Source organism: Labeo rohita, chromosome 23 (genome assembly GCF_022985175.1).
Source record: "Labeo rohita strain BAU-BD-2019 chromosome 23, IGBB_LRoh.1.0, whole genome shotgun sequence".
NCBI classification, from domain to species: domain Eukaryota; kingdom Metazoa; phylum Chordata; class Actinopteri; order Cypriniformes; family Cyprinidae; genus Labeo; species Labeo rohita.
In genome coordinates, this window is record NC_066891.1 from 19,060,807 (window position 1) to 19,084,158 (window position 23,352).

The 23,352-nt window shown below is 37.2% G+C and overlaps 1 protein-coding gene across 4 annotated transcripts; it reads right to left on the reverse strand.

The window, feature by feature from the left end:
* Positions 1 to 44: 44 nt before the first annotated feature.
* On the reverse strand, positions 45 to 23,352 carry flnb (filamin B, beta (actin binding protein 278)). 4 transcript variants are annotated; one of them, XM_051096689.1, is made up of 43 exons: positions 22,872 to 23,352; positions 20,449 to 20,697; positions 20,240 to 20,337; positions 20,009 to 20,126; positions 16,950 to 17,087; positions 16,729 to 16,855; positions 16,504 to 16,640; positions 15,148 to 15,341; positions 14,885 to 14,998; positions 14,660 to 14,803; positions 14,069 to 14,147; positions 12,755 to 12,867; positions 12,101 to 12,677; positions 11,901 to 12,009; positions 11,654 to 11,814; positions 11,097 to 11,198; positions 10,904 to 11,021; positions 10,611 to 10,804; positions 10,399 to 10,522; positions 10,088 to 10,251; positions 9,870 to 9,993; positions 9,581 to 9,777; positions 9,382 to 9,505; positions 9,139 to 9,302; positions 8,948 to 9,059; positions 8,699 to 8,832; positions 8,494 to 8,617; positions 7,490 to 7,656; positions 7,279 to 7,399; positions 7,107 to 7,152; positions 6,888 to 6,990; positions 6,675 to 6,815; positions 5,986 to 6,114; positions 3,458 to 3,631; positions 3,203 to 3,361; positions 2,817 to 3,020; positions 2,525 to 2,677; positions 2,156 to 2,278; positions 1,791 to 2,057; positions 1,529 to 1,666; positions 937 to 1,050; positions 652 to 846; positions 45 to 574 (listed from the first exon to the last, which is right to left on the reverse strand). In XM_051096689.1, the coding sequence occupies exons 1-43, from the start codon at positions 23,182 to 23,184 to the stop codon at positions 387 to 389; spliced, it is 6,774 nt and encodes a 2,257-aa protein (XP_050952646.1). In that variant the 5' UTR covers positions 23,185 to 23,352; the 3' UTR covers positions 45 to 386. The 4 variants fall into 4 exon arrangements, with proteins under 4 accessions (XP_050952646.1, XP_050952645.1, XP_050952644.1 ...); XM_051096688.1 differs by having other exon boundaries at positions 9,139 to 9,311; positions 11,654 to 11,811; positions 22,872 to 23,351; XM_051096687.1 differs by having other exon boundaries at positions 9,139 to 9,311; positions 22,872 to 23,351.

The following is a 23,352-nucleotide window of genomic DNA, read 5'->3' on the forward strand; positions in this document are numbered from 1 at the left end:
GAATTTTGACCTTTAGATGTCTGAAGTGATTTTGCCACACTCACTTCTGACACCCATATCAGATGTAAATTTTCAATACTTTTAGCATGTGCAGTTTCATGAGTTTTTGAGATGTTTAGGCCCTCAAAAATGTGATTCATTTTGGAGAAGACAGTACAGAGATGACAGGAAAGGACTGGGCAGAGAGAGGGGAGTGGTATCGGCAAAGGACCTCAAGACGGGAATCGAACTCGGGTCGCGCTTTATGACAGTTGCGCTTTATGTCAGTTTTCACAATATTGCAGTTTTACTGTATTTTTGATAAATAAGAAACTTCTTTCAAAAACACAAAACCCTACCAACCTTACACAGTAGTGTATACACACACATACAAAGATGAAGGGATTTCACAGAACAGTAATATGGAAAGGAGATCCTGGAATGTGTTCATCTCCCCACTTCACTGCTAATATGTATTTTCCTCTTTCTTTCGCAGCATAATTGATCCTGTACTGATGTCCGCCCATGTGAATGATCGACACCCGCTCGCAGGGGATGGTGGGGCCATGCATGCCGACAAAGAGCAGGTTTCGTCCTACAACACAAAATGCAGACATTTCACTTAGTGAAATGCGTTACTTAAAATTCTTGCTAATGTCAAGCTGCACTCACCAGCTTTACTGCAGTCCACATAAAAAGTGTTTTTGTGTCCCAGAAAGCCCTTACTCAGGCCTGGGCCATGGCAGATGACTTTACTAGCGTCAGACAGGAAAACTGGCTCAGCACTGCTGTCAGATGTTGTGTTTATCTCCGTGTCTGACAGAGAGGGTTCCTCATAACTGTTACACATCTGATTATGATCTATGGCTGGAAAAGAACAAAGTACCATCAGACCTACACACTCATATATCTCCAATGCAAAATAGAAATAGTCTCCAAAACATTACTAATTCATACCAGAGCTGTTTTGTCCTTGTGTGAGACTCTTATCTGTGGCGGCACTGACAGACACATAGAAAGGGCTTTGAGAAACATGCTCCTCATCGAACATGACTGAAACCTCATAGTCACCTGCAGGAGAACAAATTACGTAAATATATCTATAAAAATATGCTTATCTCTTCCTCAGAAAATCAGTAATTTATCAGTAAAGTATCTTACTGGTGTCATTATTACTATGCAGTACATTTTTATTTTTGTTTTCTTTTGTGCACAAAAATTCTTGAGGTTCATAACATTAAGGTTGAACCACTGATGTCACATGGACTATTTTATCGATGTCCTTACTACCTTTCTAGGCCTTGAACGTGGTAGTTGCGTTGCTGTTTATGCAGGGTCAGAAAGCTCTCGGATTTAATCAAAAATATCTTAATTTGTGTTCTTAATTTGCGGTCTTATGGGTTTGGAACAACATTAATGACAGAATTTTCATTTTTGGATGAACTGACTGGATATTTCTGGAAGTGGTGTGTACTGTTTTAGTGAACACATCCATAAAACAAACATTTTTTAAACATTATATATACACTGTATTACAGTAAAATCCCACCAGGCTCTTGAGCCGTGTAGGACACAATGCAAGATCCATCCAGCTGATCGTTAATGTGGAGCACAATCTTTCCAGGACCCTCTACTGAGACAGACAGAGTTCCTGCTCCGGCTTCACGGGACCAAATATTAAAGTCAGCTGCAAAATGAAATCAATACATACTTGTAAAATGACGCACAATTGACTTAGCCAGCTGTCACAGTACATAACAAAACATCTCACACTGACAAATAGCATAAAGACAGAAATATTAGTAGGATACCTGGAACACTTGCTAGAGCTTTTTGAAGGCCTTGCCCCCACACCTGGACCTTTTCATATCCTCCCTCTCCAAGTGGGCCGACGGTGTACTGAAGTGGCCAGCCAGGGACTGTCTGTCCTTGCTGATTCACAGTCACATTATAAACTCCCAGCTCTTTTGCTAGAAAGCTCACTGCATAGGTGTCACTGCCTGTAGCAACAATCACAGCCTCTACTGGACTTCCTGATGGCTCATGCACATAAGCAGACAGAGTCTCAGCATCAGTACCTGTAATAGAAGGGAATGTGTTTTTGTTAACAGCACTGCAAACTCCTTGAGAAGTCAGATATAGTGCCTGGATTAGTGTGATGGGCTATTCATCTAACCTGGGATTTTAAAGGCTAAGCTGCATTCACTTCCAATGCTGGCAATTGGAGCCGCTTTCTGGTTGTACGTGATGTTCTCTCTCAAAAGCCCACAGTCTGTCACCACAGCTGTAAAAGGACTCCCTGGTAAAGAAGAATTTAATATTTATTCATTTATTACTAGGGCTGTCAGTTTAACACATTAACTTCATTAATTAGTTAAGAAAAATGACGCAATTCAAATATTTGGAAAAAAAAAGTTAATTAAGGACTGCTACCAAAGTCAGTACTTTTGACAACACTAGTAACTTTTAATCTATTTAATGTGTCCTTGTAGAATACATTAATAAAAAAAAATTACATGTCGGTGCATAAGGCAGCTCTAATAACCTGGAATGTGCTCATCTGAGAATTTAATGGAAATTTTGTAATTCCCAGCCTTGATTGGGCGGTACGATATATTGCAGGTTCCATGCTCCAGCTCTGCAGTGTGAACGTCTACTTTACTGGGACCCTCAATTGCAACCGTTAGCCCACCATATCCTATAGTTTGCAAGTTTAGGAAATAAAATAGTAAATAGTTTTAGTTTTAGACTACATGTACAATTTGCAGCATCATAACACACAATCCATATCTTAACACAAGCCATAAATAAATGAATTTGATTACATAGCATCATACCTGCATCCCAAGTGTCCACCACAAATTCAGACATGCAGAAGGTGTGCCCTGTATGTAAACCTGGGCCGAAGGCCTTCACCTTGCTGGTATCTCCTATCTCCGCCTGACTGATGGAAAGAGAGATGGGACTGTTGCTCACATGCTCACCGTCCTTGATGATGCTGACCAGATGCTCACCAGCCTCTCTAGGGATGAATGATACACCTGCATAACAAACAAAGTGCACCTCTAATGAAGTCTGACAATGACACTAAGGATGTAGGTGTGCTTAGACTCATTTGAGGTGGTCAAATGCTAAACCTTATTTGTTTAGGCTCATTAATGTTTGTCATTTCATTGCACTTGTCTCCCAACTGCAGCTGTGTGTACATTAATAGACGGCTCACCGAGATGGCTGTCAGGTTGTGTTTTCAGCAAACAGGGTACATCATTGCCCGTGGGTGACATGATGCTGGCGGAGAGCTGGCTAATATCTTCTTCAGTGATGTCCAGGGTAAAGTCAACTGCACTGCCCAGTTTTACCTGTGACCTTCTCACATTTCCATCTGTGATGGGTTTATACAAACCATGCATGTAGTAATTTAAGGTTTTATCACTATAACATTATGAATACTGGTTTGAGTTTGTTGGGGTTGCCTTACCAGCGATTTTGGCCTTGAAAGGACTACCTCGGATAGGCACGTCATCATGTTGAATTTGGATCTCATAATCTCCAGGCTCAGTTGGGAAGTAGCTGACAGTACAAGTGCCATCTTCATTGTCCAAGCAGTGCACATCTGCCTCAGATGGGCCCTCAATTGTGATGTCCAGTTCACCTGAACAAATCATACATGACTATTATCCATAGAGTGCAACAGATCATTTATATATATATATTTTGGAATATGGGGGGCGCCATTATTTCGATGATGTAAAATGGTTGCACTCAGTGAGCTACTGGTCCTACCTCTGATGCTATTTTAACCGCAACACAACTCGGAAAATAAAATACTGATACGATGCCACATTGTGCAGCTTTTGATTATAATTTTAAGTCGGAGGGCAAATGGAGAAGCGATGTAAGTCTTCACTGCTTTCCTAGCGATAAGAAGAGGAGAAAAGAATGGGAAGATGCCTGTGGATGAATAAAATTTCCTAAAGACCTGCGTCTTTGTTCTTTCTACTTTAGCCCTGATGCCTTTGAGGCTTTTGGTAGACCACAGCTACTGAAAGAGCTTACAAAGGGCAGAGACAAGAAATGCTAGATGCCATCGTGGCAGGATGTAAACATGCCGATGGCTTGTCATGACGCCGCAGCCACTGAAGGAGTTTCTGGGGAAAAATCGATGGTACGGCATTTGGTTTAAGCCTACGCTTATATCCACCGCCACCTGTAAGCTCTTTCAGTAGAGTGCAACAGATCATTTATATATATATATTTTGGAATATGGGGGGCGCCATTATTTCGATGATGTAAAATGGTTGCACTCAGTGAGCTACTGGTCCTACCTCTGATGCTATTTTAACCGCAACACAACTCGGAAAATAAAATACTGATACGATGCCACATTGTGCAGCTTTTGATTATAATTTTAAGTCGGAGGGCAAATGGAGAAGCGATGTAAGTCTTCACTGCTTTCCTAGCGATAAGAAGAGGAGAAAAGAATGGGAAGATGCCTGTGGATGAATAAAATTTCCTAAAGACCTGCGTCTTTGTTCTTTCTACTTTAGCCCTGATGCCTTTGAGGCTTTTGGTAGACCACAGCTACTGAAAGAGCTTACAAAGGGCAGAGACAAGAAATGCTAGATGCCATCGTGGCAGGATGTAAACATGCCGATGGCTTGTCATGACGCCGCAGCCACTGAAGGAGTTTCTGGGGAAAAATCGATGGTACGGCATTTGGTTTAAGCCTACGCTTATATCCACCGCCACCTGTAAGCTCTTTCAGTAGCTGTGGTCATCGTATCAGCAATTTATTTTCAGAGTTGTATTGTGGTAGAAATAAACAACCGGTAGCACCAGTAGCTCACCAAGTGCAACCATTTCACGTCATCGAAATAATGGCCGCCCCCCATAGTCCAATATATGTACAAAATGATGTGGAATTTTTAAATAATACAAATCTTTCATGGGTTTCTACTACATATTACAGTACATTTACGTTATATTAAGCTATACAATTCTTAAAGGAGAAGTTCACTTCCAGAACAAAAATTTACAGATAATTTACTCAACCCCTTGTCATTCAAAATGTTCATGTCTTTCTTTCTTCATTTGTAAAGTAAACATGAAAACATTTTGGGAATATATAGTGTTAATATAAAATGGGCTTCTTTGGTGCCTGCAAGAAATATGTTGTTTTAATGCAGCTTTAAAGGGCTCTAAACGATCCCAGCCGAGGAAGAAGGGTCTTATCTAGCGAAATGATCAGTTATTTTCTAAAAAAAAAAAAAATTTACAATTTATATACTTTTTAACCTCAAATGCTCTGCAATGCACATGCATACTCTCTGCACCTCTGGTTCAAGACAGTTAGAGTATGTCGAAAAACTCCCATCTCATTTTCTCCTCCAGCTTCAAAATCGTCCTACATCGTAAACGTGCAAAGAAGGTCAAACACCCTTTACAAAAAAAGGTAAAAGAGCGATGTAGGACGATTTTGAAGTTGGAGGAGCAAATGAGATGGGAGTTTACGACATACCCTAACTGTATTGACCTGGAGGTGCATAGAGTACGCGTGCACATCGCAGAGCTAGACAAGATAAGCATTCCAGGTTAAAAAGTATATAAATTGTAAAAAAAACGGATCATTTCACCAGATAAGACTTCAGCTGGGATCGTTAAGAACCCTTTGAATCTGCATTTGAACTACATTTTGGAAGTTTAAACTTGGGGGCAGATAATTCCTGAAATGTTTTCCTCAAAAAACAATTTCTTTACGAATTTCTTTACTAATACACTCTAGTATAATGGCAACTGAATGATAACAGCAATGTTATTTATTATTATTTTTTCTCATAAAGAGGGTGTATTTCAGCACACTTTCAGCTTGCCTTTTGTTATAGTTCTTAGTTCTATTGACACAGAGTAAAGAGTCAACTAATAATGGATGTACAAACAATACACAATACAACTGGACAAAAATGTGCACAGTTCGTTATTATGAAAAAACATAAAACAAATGCTCACTCGAGGCTGAATCTTCCTGACAGATGGTGAATGCTGCCGTCTCATTTGCAATTCCATACACAAGGCCATGTCCATAGGCCACTGTGCTACGATTAGCAAGACTATTTACATAATACTGCAGTGGAAGTTCTGCAGAAGAGAGAAAGAGTCATATTTAAACTGTTCTGATGGAATAAATACCACAAATGTTGATTGTTGGATGAATTAAGTCAAACTTAAGAAGAGCAAATATTTTCAATAAACTGGTAAAGCTGATATTTAGTGAAATCTAGGCCAAATATATGAATATAAACAACAATAGTGGTTCTAAACCAATGGGCCTTGGAAAACTATGATTTAAAATGATTAAAAATAAGACAAAATAAGCATTAAAAAATGCAAGATAACTAAAAATCAAGACATACTATTTTAATTTACCCCCCAAACAACCAAAATAAGGAAGTGTGATTTCTATATCAGATAATGTAAAAAAAAAAAAAAAAAAAAAAAAAACTTTATTATCATCTTTTTAAATAATGAATTTACCTGTGTCTAGTTATGCCAAGTTCTAAACATTTTTTATCAGGTAGAAATTGTAAAAAAAAAAAATAATAATAATAAATAAAAATCTTTGTTTTACTAAAATATCTAATTTGGTTTGTTGAAAATCAAAAGAAGAGGGCCAGTCAATGTTTTTTATACAGTCTAACCTGGTAGATCATTTCTGGATGATTTAATTAGTAGCTGGTGAAGACCCTCTTCTGATGGTTCAAACTTTAGACTGATGGTACCGTCTTTGTTATCAATCATGTCGGGTTGTGCTGTCTTTCCAGACGGCGTGATCACCTCACCTGTGAATACCATTAAAATGATGTGAGGCCGTGATTATTAAAACGAACAAGTGATTTCAGACAACAGCTCACCTGTAATTTCATCTTCACTCAAGTCTGATGGCAGGACTATATCACAGGACATAAACCCTGCTTGATTAATGGCACCAAGAGGAATTACATTCCTGCCCTCAACCTGATGAGAAATAATGAAGATGTTAAAGACATCTTCAGGGTATGAAATGTCTCAAGGACACAAGACATTATTAAACAGATTGAAATTAACCTTGAAGAAACTTCACACATTCATACCTTGTTTTGAATACCTTGAGGTTTGTGTGAAAATGAAGGCTGGTGACTATAATTCATGTCGCAGTTAATTAAGGGATAAACAGAGCACAAATGAGAGAATAATGAATCAGGATATTGAGAGAGACTGATTGCATATGGTTTAGACAGAGACTGCACTGTAATGGCATCTTACCTTTGAAAATCCTCCTCACTAAGATTTCTCACAGCTGAGGAGTGAGGGCCTTCAAGGGAGGGCTTGTGCTTTGTGGCATTGATCTTGTTCTCATTATTTAACACTTCAAGATTTGCAGTGCCTACAAAATCAATACCACAACAAACAATGTTTCTTAGAATATCTGATGACTTCTACACAGATAGATTCAGGACGTATAATCAGGTCTCACCGTTGGCCTTCAGAAGGTCAATCTCTGGGGCTTCACTAGTGTTGCAGCAAGTTGGGGAAGTTTGAGCACAAACATCTTCCTCTAATTGTCCACTACAAACCTCATTTGTATTGGTTACATGTTGATCCTTCCTACCAGAGTGAGGCAGCACATTAAACCTCAGAGGACTGAAAAACAAGTAGTATGAATAGGTGAATAGGTTAGATGAATAGGTTTTTAATAAAATTTGTTAACAGTTTTTTAAATACATACTATTAATCTACAACAATAAGCTATTAATATAATAATCATACTTAAATAAATAATAATAATAATAATAATAATGTTATTAATATTACAAAATTTTACTATAACAGTATTCCTATAATAATGCAATATTAAGAATACAATATTAAGTGTGTGTGCATATATATATATATATATATATATATATATACACACACACACGTATATATAATAGATGCCTGAAATTTGAAAAAAAAAAAAATAATAATAATAATTAAAAATAATAGTGTATATATTATACACACACACACAGTGTATATATATACACTATTATAAATACCATTATTTTTAATTTTTTTAATTTCAGGCATCTATTGCTATTCATTTACAACTAGATATTTCACTTTCTATATATATATTTTTCATGTCTGTAATGCAATTATACAGGGAGTTTTGAAGTTTTGTGCTCAAGTTCACAGAGACTGAGACGGCAGAGAGCGCATTCTGTTTGCTTTCATTATTTTACAAAAGCACAACATTTTGTTGTTATTCTGAGTACACACAGGTAAATTTAGAGTCTTTACAGATTCAAAAGATGTATTACTTTTATCTGTATGACCAAAAATGAAAAAAAGTATTTTAAGAGCAAGTGACCGCACTGGCGCCTCCATCTGTCACGCAGTGAGCGTGCTACTAATCAGCTTCAATAGGACACATTTTTTTAGGTTAACGTTCGATTGAGCTACTACATGCATCTTTCAGATAAAAAGCCATCTTACTTGCAATATGAATCATCATCAGCATATTTGACCATTAAGGAATGAAGACCTTCTATGCTGGGAGAGTATTTCACAGAGTAAGTCCCATCTGCGTTTTTTTGAACCTCCGGCAGTTCAGCCTTTCCTGTAGGTATGAAGCTTTGACAATTACACAAGATACAGCAACAGAAATTTGATTTGTCTTTCAAGAGAAGCTGGTCCTCACCATTGGGGGTGATCATCAGCGCACACTCAGGAGGCTTTCCGGATTTACTACAGTTAATTTTGAACGACTGAGGTACTTGAGCACAAATCTGTTCTGTATTTTCAACTGTCAAGTCTGCCTGAAACGCAGAGAAGCTGAGACACAAAACACTAAATGTTTACAGCAGCTCTCTAGAAATGACAAAATGTCTTACAAGCAATCGTACATGACAATTCCACCTAAAATAGACTCATTAAATCACCGTTTTACCTTGTCATAGTCTCTTCACTGCTGTATTCATCTATTACAGAATTAGAGCCCTCCATATTTGGTGCGCAAGTTTCATCTTCGTTGTCCATCACATTTGTAAGTTTGATTGCACCTACATGCAAAAACCCTATTTAATTGATTACCCTATCAAAGATACTGGCATGCAATTGTGAGCAATATTTCAAACTCACAGTTCTGAGCGTTAGCTCTCACTGTGGTTACAGTCTCTGGTGCCACACCACAACCATTAGCAACTGTCTGAGGAGTGTGGACACTTCTCTCCTGACTCAAAAGTTCCTCTTTATTTAAGACATCTTTATGACTTCTACCAGAGTTAGAAGGTATGGCATGAAACCTGAGAAGGCTTAAAGATAGCATGAAATAAGAAACTGTGGACATAATGCATGTATTGGGTGGCTTCACAATAAAATTACCTTCTAAAGGAATCATCACTGGCATATTTGACCATAATTGAGTGAGATCCTTTAACAGAAGAGGAGCATGACACCAAGTATGTTCCATCTCCATTGTCTGATGCATTTAATAGCTTGATTTTTCCTGCAAAGGAAAATGAGTCAAACTCTTTTCTTTAGAATTAGACCAAACAATACATCCTCTTCATTACATTCTCACCGTCAGGCGTAACAACAGCTACAGTCTCTGGCGGCTCTCCAGTGCTACTGGCATCAATTGTGAAGGTCTGCGGAGTGTTTACACACACTTGTGCCTCTAAGTCTAATCCAAAAACTGGAGTACCATTCCTCGAGCCTTGGCGATGTTTATCATCAGAATGACGATCAGGCACAGGCAACACATGAAACTTGAAAGGACTGTAAATTAACAATAACATGTATCAATTTTCTCTATAGGACACAACATATGCATTTAATCAATTTTTGTGCCCACGAATGCAAAATCATACCTGCAAAAGGAATCATCTTCAGCATATTTGACCATCAAAGAATGAAGTCCTTCCACTGAAGGAGTGTAGTTCACAGTGTATGTCCAATCGCCATTGTCTTCAACCTCTATGGTCTCAGTCAAGCCTATTTAATGATGAATAAAAGGTGCAAGATTAACACTTTTTGCTGAAATATGGAATTAGTAGCCGTATATAATGTAATATATATGGTGTAATACCATTTGGTGTCATTATGGCAATAAACTGTGGAACTTTTCTTGTGGAGGTGCAGTCGACAATAAATGTTTGAGGAGCCCGGACACACATTCCTGATGTCAGACCTGGACCTGATACATTAACTTCAGTAGTGTCATCTATTGGCAACACTTTAAACTTAAATTGTCTGTTAAAAAAAAAAAAAAAAAAAAAAAAAAAAAAAAAATCACAACATAAAATATTTAGTAATTACATTTTAATTATTTAATTTAGGTTTTTTAAATTTATTTAAATTTTATTAAGTTATTAAGTTTATTATGCAATCATGTCTCACCTATTAAAACTGTCCTCATTAGTGAATTTTACTGTTAATAAATGACAGCCGTCCATGGTGGGCAAATAGACGACACTATAACTGCCATCTCCATTGTTTTTCAGCTCCAGAAGCTCCATGGAACCTAGAGTACAAACATTCAAAGCTTCTAGGAAATGATTTCTCCAGTGGTTGCAAATGTGATTGTTCAAATCATTTTACTTCGTGCTCACCATCAGGTCTCACCACAGCAACAGTCTCTGGTGTTTCTCCACTGCTACTGCAGTCAATAATAAAAATTTGGGGGGTTCTACCACAAATTCCACCTTTAACTCCAGGAACAATTATCTCTGCCATATTCACACCATAAGCTAAGGGAAGCTCTGTATTCTGGTCACAGCTAGACATCACTTGGAACTGGATGGGACTAGAATAAAAGCAGTAGAGAATACGGTTACAGCTGTTGGGAAAGTATTCTGCTAGGTGTTTAAACAATTATATGATATTATGGTTTAATTGGTCTAACCTGCTGCTTCCAGAAGGACTCTGAGGATCTATGAAGAATTCTCTGTCCCCCACTGATGGATGTGGACTTGATCTGTAAATCCCATCTCCATTGTATTTGGTCTCTGGCACTTCAGTACCTACGACAAACGTGTAGACATGACTTTTTGTCTTGGACACATTTAATATCAAAAAATAAAAAATAAAATACTTACCATGAGTATCAGTATTTGCAGACACACAAATCCCTGACTGCAGACAGATTCCAGAGTCTGCAGTACTTGAAGCATCATTCACTGATGCAATAAATGGACTTCCTATTGAATGTATGAGGGTGTATACATACAGTATATATGGCATTTAGAATTAACGAAATATAAAATTCTAAAATACACTAAGGTGATACATTTTGAAATTCATCAATTAAACAAATATCTGAATTAAAATGGTCATTATTAAAAACTGAAATATAAATTATCTAATGACCCAAACAGCACCTAGTAAAAACAACTTGATTATACCTAGTAGGTCTATATATATATATATATATATATATATATACACATATATACACACTGATATACTTCCAAAATAATCAATAATCAGATCGATTAATCAAATTGAATCGCAAGCCTGTGAATCAGAATCAAATCAAATAATCATGAAATTTGTGTCAAAACCCAACCCTAAAACCTAGAACTAGGAATTTCATATAATTGAAGCAAAGAAAATAAAGAAAATTAGCAACTGATTCTCATAATGTAGTGCTGACCTGGAATGTTGTTTTCTCCACAGGTAATGGTGATCTTATAGTCACCAGGCACTGAAGGAGTATATTCCACATTATACATGCCTTCACCGCTGTCTCTGCATGTCACCTGACACTCGGACGGACCCTCTACTGTTATGTCCAGATCATCAACTGAAGATCTGCTGAGAAAGAGAAACATTATAGATCAAATGGGGTTGTCAGTCATTTTTAGCTCTGAATGCGTAGCTGAAATTAACTTTTACCTTACCTGGCGTTTACACAAAACACATTAGGATGTCCAGTGAGGCCCTTTTGGAGACCCAAACCATTTGCAACAACTTCGCACATGTCAGCTTTCCGCTCACCAATCACAACGCCTGAAACAACAGAATGAATGAGAAGACAAACTCAAGACTAACACAATCTGAATTCAAACTGACGGTGACAAATATTAAAGGTCTTTTTTACCTTTTCTGCTCACTTTTACATGGCTTTTGTAGACCTTTGGATCCACCATAACTTTACGAAAGGGCACCACCTTTCCTCCACATTTCAGAAGCAGCGTATATACGCCTCCAGTTAAAGGCACATAAACAGCTGTGTAGGTGCCGTCCTCATTCTCCTTTACTTCGGTTTGGACAATGACTCCTGAGTCAGAGACAGCCTGCACAGATGGAGCTCCGTATCCTGCCATTTCACAGTCTATATTTACAATGCAAGGTTCACCAACTTTCCCCTGTAGCAGATCAGTGCCGCCTACCAGAACTTTAGCGGGGTCAGTGGGCTTTTGTATAACAGCCTGAAATGGAGAGCCAGTTATGTGAGAGTTGTCAAAAAGAACATTTATTGTGTACACCCCATGCTCTGTGGGGAGGTAAAACACTGTACAAGTGCCATCTTGATTGTCCAGACATTGTAGTGTAACATCACAGGGTCCAACTACTTGTATGGCAAGTCTTCCACTGCCTGCTCCGCTTGTGTCAATGATAAACTCTGCCTGTTCTCCAAGAAAACCTTCTTTTAGGCCTGGACCATGAGCCCTGACCTGAAGAAACAAACAACATCTGACTACACTGTTCAAGTGTGCTTTGAATGAATTCACAGAATGTGTAAACTCAATACCTTCGTGGCATCTGTTGGGATGTTTGACGGGCTATCTATGTTTATAACAAGTTCTCCACGGCCACCAGGCCGTACGTTCTCTGGAAAGTCTTCATCAAGATCCATCTCATCATCTTCACCCAATCAGATAACATAAAATCAAAAAAAAATCCAAGATAGGGTATCACTATATTGACAATTAAGAGGTGATAGTACTTTTTTAATATTTTAATAATTTAAAATAATTAAACATAATAATAACAATTATTATAAATAACTGGAATTATAATATTTTTTTTTGTTGTTTGAATCCACATGTATGGAAGCCCATTTTTGCCAATTGCGACTTTTTATCTCACAACAACTTTTTTTCTCAGGATTGTGTGATACAGTTGTGAGTTATTTTGTGAATTATAAAGTCAGAATTGAGCTATAAACTTGCAATTGAGAGATTAAGTCAGAATGCATGATATAAACCTGCAATCGTGAGTTATAAAAGTCAAAATGGAGATATAAACTCGCAATTCTAAGAAATGAAGTCAGAACTGCGTGATATAAACTCATAATTAGTAAAAAGTTATAAAGTCTGAATTGTGAGACAAACTTGCAATTCTGAGAAATGAACTCACAATACTGAGAAATAAACTAGCAATTCTGAGTTTTTGTCTTGGAATTGAAATATAAACTGAGTTGTGAGTTATAAAGTCTGAATTGTGAGACAAACTCGCAATTCTGAATTTTTTTTTTTCAAAATTGAGACAAACTCACAATTCTTACTTTTTTCTCAAAATTGCGAGTATATATCTTGCAATTCTAACTTTATAACATGCAATTGCAAGTTATTAAGTCAGAACTGATATATAAATGCAATTCTGAGAAATGAAGTCAGAACTGTGTGATATAAAGTCACAAACGCAAGTTATAAAACTCGCAATTCTGAGTTTTTTTCTCAAAATTGAGACAAACTCGCAATTCTGAGAAATAAAGTTAGAATTGCAAGATAGAAACTCACAATTCTTACTTTTTTCTCAGAATTGCGAGTTTATATCTTGCAATTCTGACTTTATAACATGCAATTGCGAGTTAAGTCAGAATTGTGAGATATAAACTCGCATTTGTGAGAAAAAAGTTGAGTTTATATTGTGAGTTTACATCTCGCAATTGCGAGTTTAACTCACGCAATTCTGAGAAAAAAGTCAGAATTGTGAGATAAAAAGTCACAAGAGCTTTATTTTTTTAATCTTTTACTGAGTGGTGGAAATGGGCTTTCATACATATGACATCATCGTCATCATAAAATTTTCATTTTTAGAAAAACTGTTCCTTTAAACTCACCAGAAAAATACATTTCCGATCCATCTGGTTTAAACCAGACTGGGCTACATGGTGTAATCTTAATCCTGCAAGGTGTCACCTGAAACAGCAGTGATGCAGACATCTCACAAAATCTTACAGCACAGCAATCACACGCTTCCAAAAAACTCAAGATTACAGCTATATATTTCAGTGCTCACTGGTTCATTTCTTAATGCATATTTTTTCACATGTGATTTCAATAAGCATAGTTTCATTCCCTCTTGACAGAGGGAATGCCAGTACAAATAGAGTAATAAACATCCTATTACATTCCTGTGAGGTCTGGCTGCAGCATTAAGCAGCAGTACATCATCAGCAGACAGGTTTAAAGCCACTGCGAGATGAAATGGAATTTCAATAGGGCAACAGATGCTGGAACATTAATGCAACATGATGCAAACCAAATTGGGGAAAATGAGTTTTCTTTAACTTCATTAGACCATGTAAATGAAATGCATCAGAAAGAGCATTAGTTGTTGTTGTATATCACATTCTCATAGATTTATATAATCCCTACATGTTGTACGATCACATTTACCACTATTTTTCAAGATCAATATATGCACTCACAATAAAAGGACTGCCGGGAACCATGACTCCTCCCCAAGCCACAGCAATGGTGTGTTTGGAGAGAAATGAAGGGATATAGGAGCAGACAAAGACACCAGTTTGTTCAGAAGCAACAGTAACATCCACACACTCTCCATCTGCTCTCTGTGAAGGAGTCAAATCACTAAGAAAATTAAAATTGCTTTTAATTTAAATGTAAAGAAACTATTTTACGATATTTAATACCTGAACATAAACTTTAAGCTCTCCTTCGCCAGCTTGCCTGGTATCTACAATGAATGCAGTTCGAAGATTCACTATGCAGCCAGTTTGGGAAACACCCGATCCTTCAACTTTCACCTGAAATCCAACATGCATAACTATTGATATTTCACATCTAATGAAAACGTGCCATGCATATAAAACAGATATGTCTGAGAAGAACAAGGCCTCTCACACTGTACACATGTCTGCAATACAGATTAATAGGAGAGGATGCAGAAGTTTACCTTGTCAGGGTGGAAGTCTTTTCTCTTAGGTCTGATGGAGGTCATGAACGGACTATCCTGGATTTCCTCGTCATCACACGTCACGTGTACAGCATACTCACCGGCTTCAGTCGGCCAGAACCGCATGAGGCAGGAGCCATCATTATGGTCATCACACTCAATCTTTGCCTGAGAAGGACCTTCAATGGCAAAACCTGTGATATAATTATAAAATCAAAAATAAAGTGTAAATATGCAGTCATGGCCAAAAATATTGGCACCCTTGCAATTCTGTCAGAAAATGCAACCCTTCTCTCAGAAAATTGTTGCAGCTGCAAATGTTTTGGTACTCACATGTTTTGTTTTGTTTTTGTTTGCATTGGAACAACATAAAAAAAAAACGAAAAAAAGAGAAAAAAAGTCAAATCTGATACATTTCCACACAGAACCAAAAAATGCACTGGGCAAAATTATTGGTACCCTTAACTTAATTTTCGGTACCACCCCCTTTGGAAAAAATAACTGAAATCAATTGCTTCCTGTAACCCTGAATGAGTTTCTTACACTTCTCTACTGGAATTTTGGACCACTCTTCTTTTGCAAACTGTTCCAGGTCATTCAGATTTGAAGGCTGCCTTCTCCCTGCTGCTGTTTTGAGACCTCTCCACAGGTGTTCTATGAGATTCAGATCTGGCTATTTCAGAACTCTCCAGTGCATTGTTTGTAACCATTTCTGAGTGCCTTTTGAAGTGTGTTTCGGGTCATTGTCCTGCTGGAAGACCCATGACCACTGGTGGAGATGCAGCTTTCTGACACTGGCTACTACGTTGCGCCCCAAAATTCTTTGGTAATCATCAGATTTCATGATACCGTTCACACAGTCAAGGCGTCCAGTGCCAGAAGCAGCAAAGCAACCCCAAAACATCTTTGAACCTCCACCATGTTTGACTGTAGGGACTGTGTTCTTTTCAGTGAAGGCCTCATTTCTTTTTCTGTAAACAGTGCCATGATGTCCTTGACCAAAAAGCTCTACTTTTGTCTCATCTGTCCACAGTACGTTCTCCCAGAAGAATTGTGGTTTTGTCACATAAGTTTTGGCAAACGTTCTTGCTTTTCTATGCCTTTGTGTCCTCCTGGGTCTCCTACAATAGCGTCCCTTTTCATTCAGATGGCAATGGATAGTGCGAGCTGATAGCTCTCAGCCAATCAGATTTGAGGAGCAGAAAGAACTGTTGTATAAATACGTATATATACACAGTACATAATGATATAATATAATAATATAACAAAATATATAGAGTTTAATATATGGTATGTTTAATTTGCTTAGCTATACAGTTTTGTTAGTATACATTATTTACATAAGCATCCACTCACCTAGCATGCCAGAATCTGCACCAACAGATTCCACTAAGAAATCAGCTGACAAGCCCACTGTCCCTTCCTCCAGTCCTGGTCCCCATGCCCGGATCTTCTGTGGTCCAGCCTTTGAACCAACATGGACTTTAAATGGGCTGTAATAGAAGAATAAGAAACGTATTGTTTCAGTTAAATTGAAATGTTAACATTTCTCTGCTATTATCATGTTGAATGAGAGCTAACCTTTTGGCAATGTGTTGACCAACCCAAGTGATGTCCACTGTGTGATCTCCTGCAGCTGTGGGTGTGTATTCAAAGGTATACACACCCTCATGTGCGTCCTTCTGTGTGACAGACACCTTCTTGCCACCTGACAGAAAGGATAACATTTTAGTCATACCTCAGATGGTTTACAGAATTATGTGTATATACAGATTATGGAGAGATCATGGGTTATTACTCACTGGGGTCTCTAATATTAACTTCCAGATTTCCAGGACCAGCTTTGTGGGTGTCCACCTTGAACTGGGCCAGCTGACCTACTCTAATGCCTTTGGACTGTAGTCCCCGACCTGTGGCACGACAGGCTTTGGGTTTAGGAACTGAAAAGAAAGAAAATGAGATTTTAAATTGCAAGAGACGGTAATACAAAAATTGAAAGGGGACATCGGATGTTAAATTCACTTTTACATGGAGTTTGCATTTAAATGTGTCTTAGCAGTGTGTGGACACAACCACCCAAAAAAACCTAAACAGTCTCAATTATGAAGCCGTTTTGATTTTTTCCACAATGCACTAACAAATACACAAAAAAAACAGACAAAAGGGGTGGAGTGAACAGTAGCTCAATATCATTTAAAGAGCCATGCACCGAAACGGCTCGCTGTAAACAGACTATGTTTTACACAATCATTAAAGAATTTTAACCAAATTATGATGCAGACATTTCTTGAAGACCCTAAAAAAAAAATCTTACCAACTTGTAGAAAATGGACATCTGATGTCCCCTTTAATTCAAATTATACTCAAGGTTCTCAAGGTTGTACACATAATGAAAGCAACTGGATTTGGGTAACTGACACATAACATATTAATTACAGTCAATTACATGTCATAAAAGGATCAAGGTGTTGACTGCAGCAAAGAGGTCACAGGTGTTGCTGATATTGGGACAAACAACAGCACCGCAGGTGTGATAAATAGACCAATTTGGAGTAGACGTCACAGTTATGTCACTTGCAGCTGCACGCGCACACAATGTGGTGACAAAAAAAAAACTGGTAACAAGTGGAGTGAAACAGGTAAAATCAACAGAATAAGAGATAAAATGTATTGTTGTGCCTTTGGGTGTCAGAATGTGAGTGCAAATTAATTTGATAGAATACTGTTGTCAAAGACATTTGAAGCTAAATGCAGACATTTAAACAGACAGACTAACTGATGAAACCTGCTATGATTACACTACTTTTAAAGGAGTCATCGGATGCCCATTTTCCACAAGTTGATATGATTCTTTAGGGTCTTAATGAAAAGTCTCTAATATACTTTGATTAAAAATTCTCAATGGTTTTGTAAAACAACACCCTTTTTACCTTGTCAAAATGAGCTCTGCAAAAATCATCTCATTCTAAGGGGTTGTTCCTTTAAATGCAAATGAGCTCTGCTCACCCCGCCCCTCTCTTCTCTCTGTGGAGTGACGAGCTTGTTTACATTAGCCGCATTACCATGGAGAACGCAAAGATTCATTAAAAAAAAAAAAATTATACACACTTCTGCTGTGTATATTCACACTTCGCGCATGATTTGCGCGAACATAGACGGATATATGTAGATCGGGAGGCGCATTCCATTCACAAACAAACGTAATCTACTGCATCTTCAGCGGCTCAGATGTCGGGAGTAAATGACGACCACTATGTTCATTATTACATCCAGCAACACAACACCTCAATTGCTCAATCAGAGATATTCTTGTCTAACTTACATGCCTGCTTCGGCATTGAAACAAGGAAAGTTACTGGACTGTGACAGCTGGTCTGAGGTAAGAGCTCATGTCAATCAACTATCGTGGGAGCGGCCTCTGTGGGTGTGACGGCATCTGAGAACGGCTCGATTTGAAAAAGGGGATATTATTTTTACAGATTAATTAAAAACCACTGCATGGATTTTTATCATTATAGGGTAGATTTGTACATACACTGCCAACACACATTAATGTTCAAACAACATGAAAAAGTGAACTTAGCATCCGATGACCCCTTTAAAGCATTAATTTGATTTAAACAATAGATCTACATAATATTCACGTATGCAGTTCATAGGGAACATTTTATATTAGCCCTACAGTTACAGCATGAAATACTAAACCCATAACATTTTACATTTACCTACTTTATCTCACAGGTCTGAGATTTTCACGCAAATGCAAATTTATCTCTCACATTTCAGACTTTATAACTCGACTTAACTATGATTATAACTACTTTATTTACAATGAGTTTGTCAATTCTGAGGGGAAAAGAGCCAGAAGTGTGGGATATAAACAAGATTCGGAGCCGAGGGGAAAAGATGAGTTGATTGTTCTTGAGAGAATTGTGACACATAATCTCGGAATTGCACGAATAAAGTCAGAATTTTGAAATATAAACTCAAATTTACCCTTTTTTAACATTTTATTCTATGGCTTCCATAGACCACTACATGAAAACTGTCATTTTCTGCCACCAGATAGGCTCCGTCCACAAAAACATGTCATCACTGTTTGCAAACTCTGAATTGGTGTGCTTATTAGTGTCCTTTTGCATTATCGACACACTGTTTTTCTATTTAATACTGTAACGCTGCATGACACAATCTGTATTGTTAAACACTACATAAATGAAGGTGATTTTGACTTAATACTGGTTTTACACAACCATTTAATTAACAAGCAGTTCATATTGAGTAACTTACATTTTAGACATGTCCTAAATTTTTGCTCCACCTACAGAATTTATTCCCATTCACACCAAGAAGATAACTATTGCAATTAGTGTTGCAAAGGGGCAGACAATTTTCAGTAATATTCAGGAAAATTTCTGAAATTTACTGGAAAAATTTCTCCCCTTTGCAACCCTAATTCTACTATGTTAGCAGGTGGATTTTTTATTGATCAACTGGGAAAAATCTAACAACAAAATTCTAATAGAGTTAGAAAGGTTATCAAAATGTTTCAGTTATAGTTTTTATTATCCTTGGCCTGCATCCGTTTAAACACTATAGGTCAAAACAAATTAGTGTTGGTTTGTTCTTTAATGAATCAGGGTTTTAAAAATAATCCATTAAACGAATAATTTAATCATTTATTCATAACAACACAGTCAATTTTTATCACTTACTGGAATATTGATGTATCCTGCATAAAGTGTTCTCATCAACAAATGTTTGATTATCATCATGATGGATCTATTCCCTCTTGCCTTTTCATTATTAGTGATCAAATTAAAAAAATACTAAACAGCAGGGGGTTTATAATGGGTCCAACCTTTCTTTGGCTTGAGTGGAGCTCCAGGTTTGAGTCTGGCTTTGGGGAAAAGTGAGAGGTACGTCATCACCGACTGCTCATCCACAGCTGGATCAAGAATCTCCTCTGGGGCTATGAGCTTGATTAAGTTAATCATAAAAAATAATTACAACTTGACAGATGAGGAAAACAATCACTGAGGGTGCTATCAAAATGCAAGATAACTAGCCAGTATATTCTGGTTGAACTCACTTGTGGAATTCCAAGCCAGTCGTCTGCCTGTTGCATGGCTTCTTTAGTGTTGTTCACCCGATGCACCGTGTCCCAGCTCTCCCAGTCAGGACATAACCCTGCATAAACCAGAACAATCATTTCGTAAGATTAAAAACCTTTGCCAAAAGGCATTTTGTTCTTTTAACACATCAAAAAAGAAAGAAATCACATGATCATGGGAGGTTTACCTGGTGCCAGTCCATCCACTAATGCACCAAGGGCTTTGCCATCCTGCCAGTCCTGGCTGAAGTTAGTGATCGGCAGCTTAGGGACTTTGTTTTGGATCCATCCCAGAAGCCGCATCTCTGGAGTCAGTTTGGAGACAGAATCGTTTGCCTCATCCTCCCACACTGGGGTGGAGATGGAGTAATGCTGTATCAGGGTCCACACTAGACCAAGGATCAGCTTCAAGTTCCCGTCCACTATGGCCTTACTGTCTGTATGGAGACAATGAAGGTGTGTCTGTTTATTCTTTCAGTTTGGAGACCTTTGCTTGGTAACACAATTATTTATAATACACCAAATGCTTTTTTGTCATTTAACTATTAGAGAACTATTAGAGAACATTGTTCTGGTCTAGGATACAGCTCATGGACTGCCGTCATCAATTTGACACTAGAAAACTTTGACCCAAAGCCTACCCTCCCTAATTAGGAAAGTGGCCACAGGAATTTATATGAAAAACATGTGGAACCAGCAATTCAGTTCATAATCTATGAAGACTGAGCTCAACACCTGATCATGTCTTTTTGAAGAAACGCTAAAGCTTTTCAGACAACAGGCGCAGTTTACGTATTGACTTCGCGGCTGACAAATGATTAATTAATATATAATGGTTTGAATTAGCTTTTTTTTTATATATATTATCACTTTTCAATTTAATTTTAATTTATCTTAGTAATTTTGTCACTTAATTAAATTTTATATTTTGCTTTATTTTTATTTCAGCTTTATTTTCAGTCATTTTGGTACTTTAACTTAAACTTATTCTATTTTAGTCAGTTGCCAAGCAAACATTTATGATTTTTGAGTTTTTCTATTGAATATTTATATTTTATTTCAGCTTTATTTCAATTAACAGAAACATTTTTAATTGGTTTAGTTAACAATAACAGCCTTGCCAATAACATCATAACTGTCAATGCAAATTAAAAAATTTTAAGTGAATGTTTTAAGCAAAACATTACTGTAACCAAACCTGATGTTCACCTATTTGCCGTAATAGCCACCGTTGCTGTCAGCCAGAAACATTTTTAACACCCTACAGACAATTATACTTACCATTTTGTCTAATCAGTATAATTAGAGGTGAATTATGGCTTGTTCATTCTAATTACATGCTGTTATTTTAAGGGGAGTATGAACATAGATTAATTTTAATGTTAGTCCTGTTTATTTGTGCAGTAAGCACTCTGATAATTCTTTTTTTTTTTTTTTTTTTTTTTTTTTAAAGAAGAAGAAGAATGGCACAGTGTCTACTATGGTGTTACTGTGGAAGCCCATTTCTGCCACTGAATAAAAAAATAAAATAAAAAAAAGATAATTTGCAACTTTTTATCTCACACAGCTCTGACATTTCTTCTTGCAATTGTGAGTTTACATATCACAATTCTGACTTTTATTCTCAGAATTGCATGATATAATCTTGCAATTCTGACTCTCTCAGAATTGTGAAACTCGCAATTCTGAGAAATAAAGTCAGAATTGTATGATATAAACTTGCAATTGTGACCTTTTCTTCTCAGAATTGTGAGTTTATATCTTGCAATTCTGACTGTATAACACGTAATTCTGAGTTAAGTCAAAATTGTGAGACATAAACTCGCAATTCTGAGAACATTTCAGTCTTTTTTTCCCCATCAAAATTGGAATTTATAACTTGCAACCGCAAAGTCAGAACAAAAAAGTCAGAATTACGACCATTTAATCTCACAATTCTGACTTTATTTCTTGCAATGGTGAGTTTATATTACAATTCTGAGAAAAAAGTCAGAATAGCATGTTTGTATCACGCAATTGTGAGAAAAAAGTCTGAATTGCACATTTGTATAAACATTCTAAGAAAAAAAAAAATCCAAATTTTGAGAACAAAAACTCCCAATTGTGAGAAAAAAAATCAGAATTCCAAGATACAAACTCGAATGCGTGAGAAAAACAGTCAGAATTGGGAGTTTTTATCTCACAATTCTGACTTGATTTCTCGCAATTGCGAGTTTGTATCAGGCATTAATGTGAAAAAGTCAGAATTGTGAGATACATATTTGCAATTGTGAAAAGTCAGAATTGAGAAATACAAGCTCATATATTTGTTAGAAAAAAAAAGTCAGAATTACAAGTTTTCATCTCACAATTCAGACTTTTCACAAGTCAGAACTGTAAAATAAAACCTCAGAATAACCTTTTTAAAAAAATGTTATTCAGTGGAGAAAATGGGTTCCTATAGGTTTCACTTATTTAGAACTCTGAAAACGTACATATTTTTGTACACCTAACTTTAAAACATTAGACTGCTTCCTGGTGAACTGTAAAAACACTCAGAAACATGATCTTTAAAATGCTGGTTTAAAATGCTGAACTCCTCTTGAAAGAGTTCAGGCAGGTTGCAACTCACCTATAGACACCAGCTTGACTTTTTCATGATCCAAAAACTCCAGAGCCACCGAAACATTGTCTAGCTTGAGCTGTCTAAAGGTGGGTCGCGTGTGGTACTTTCTAAACATCCTCTTATGGCTCAGGACCTCCAGTAGTGAGATAAGGATGAGGCCATCACTCAAATCGACCTTAAGATCGCTGATCTGCATCTCTACAGACTTCAGGTGTTCGTTGCACCAGCGCGTGAAGGTGTTCTTCTGTATCTTTTTCCACGGTGCATCATCTGCCAGGTTGATTGCAGCTGCGGTAACACTATCTTTAAAGTCACCCATCGTTCTCTCTGATCAGTGTGGAGTCCAAAACCTTTTATACCGAACTGAGAACTGCAATCTGAGAGCTGAGAAGCATGAAGCTTTCATGTAGCTTAGCTGGTGGTGGGAGTGCCCTACAACCCCCAATTCTGGCCCATAATTATGATCATACAGTGCATCTGAGGGCTG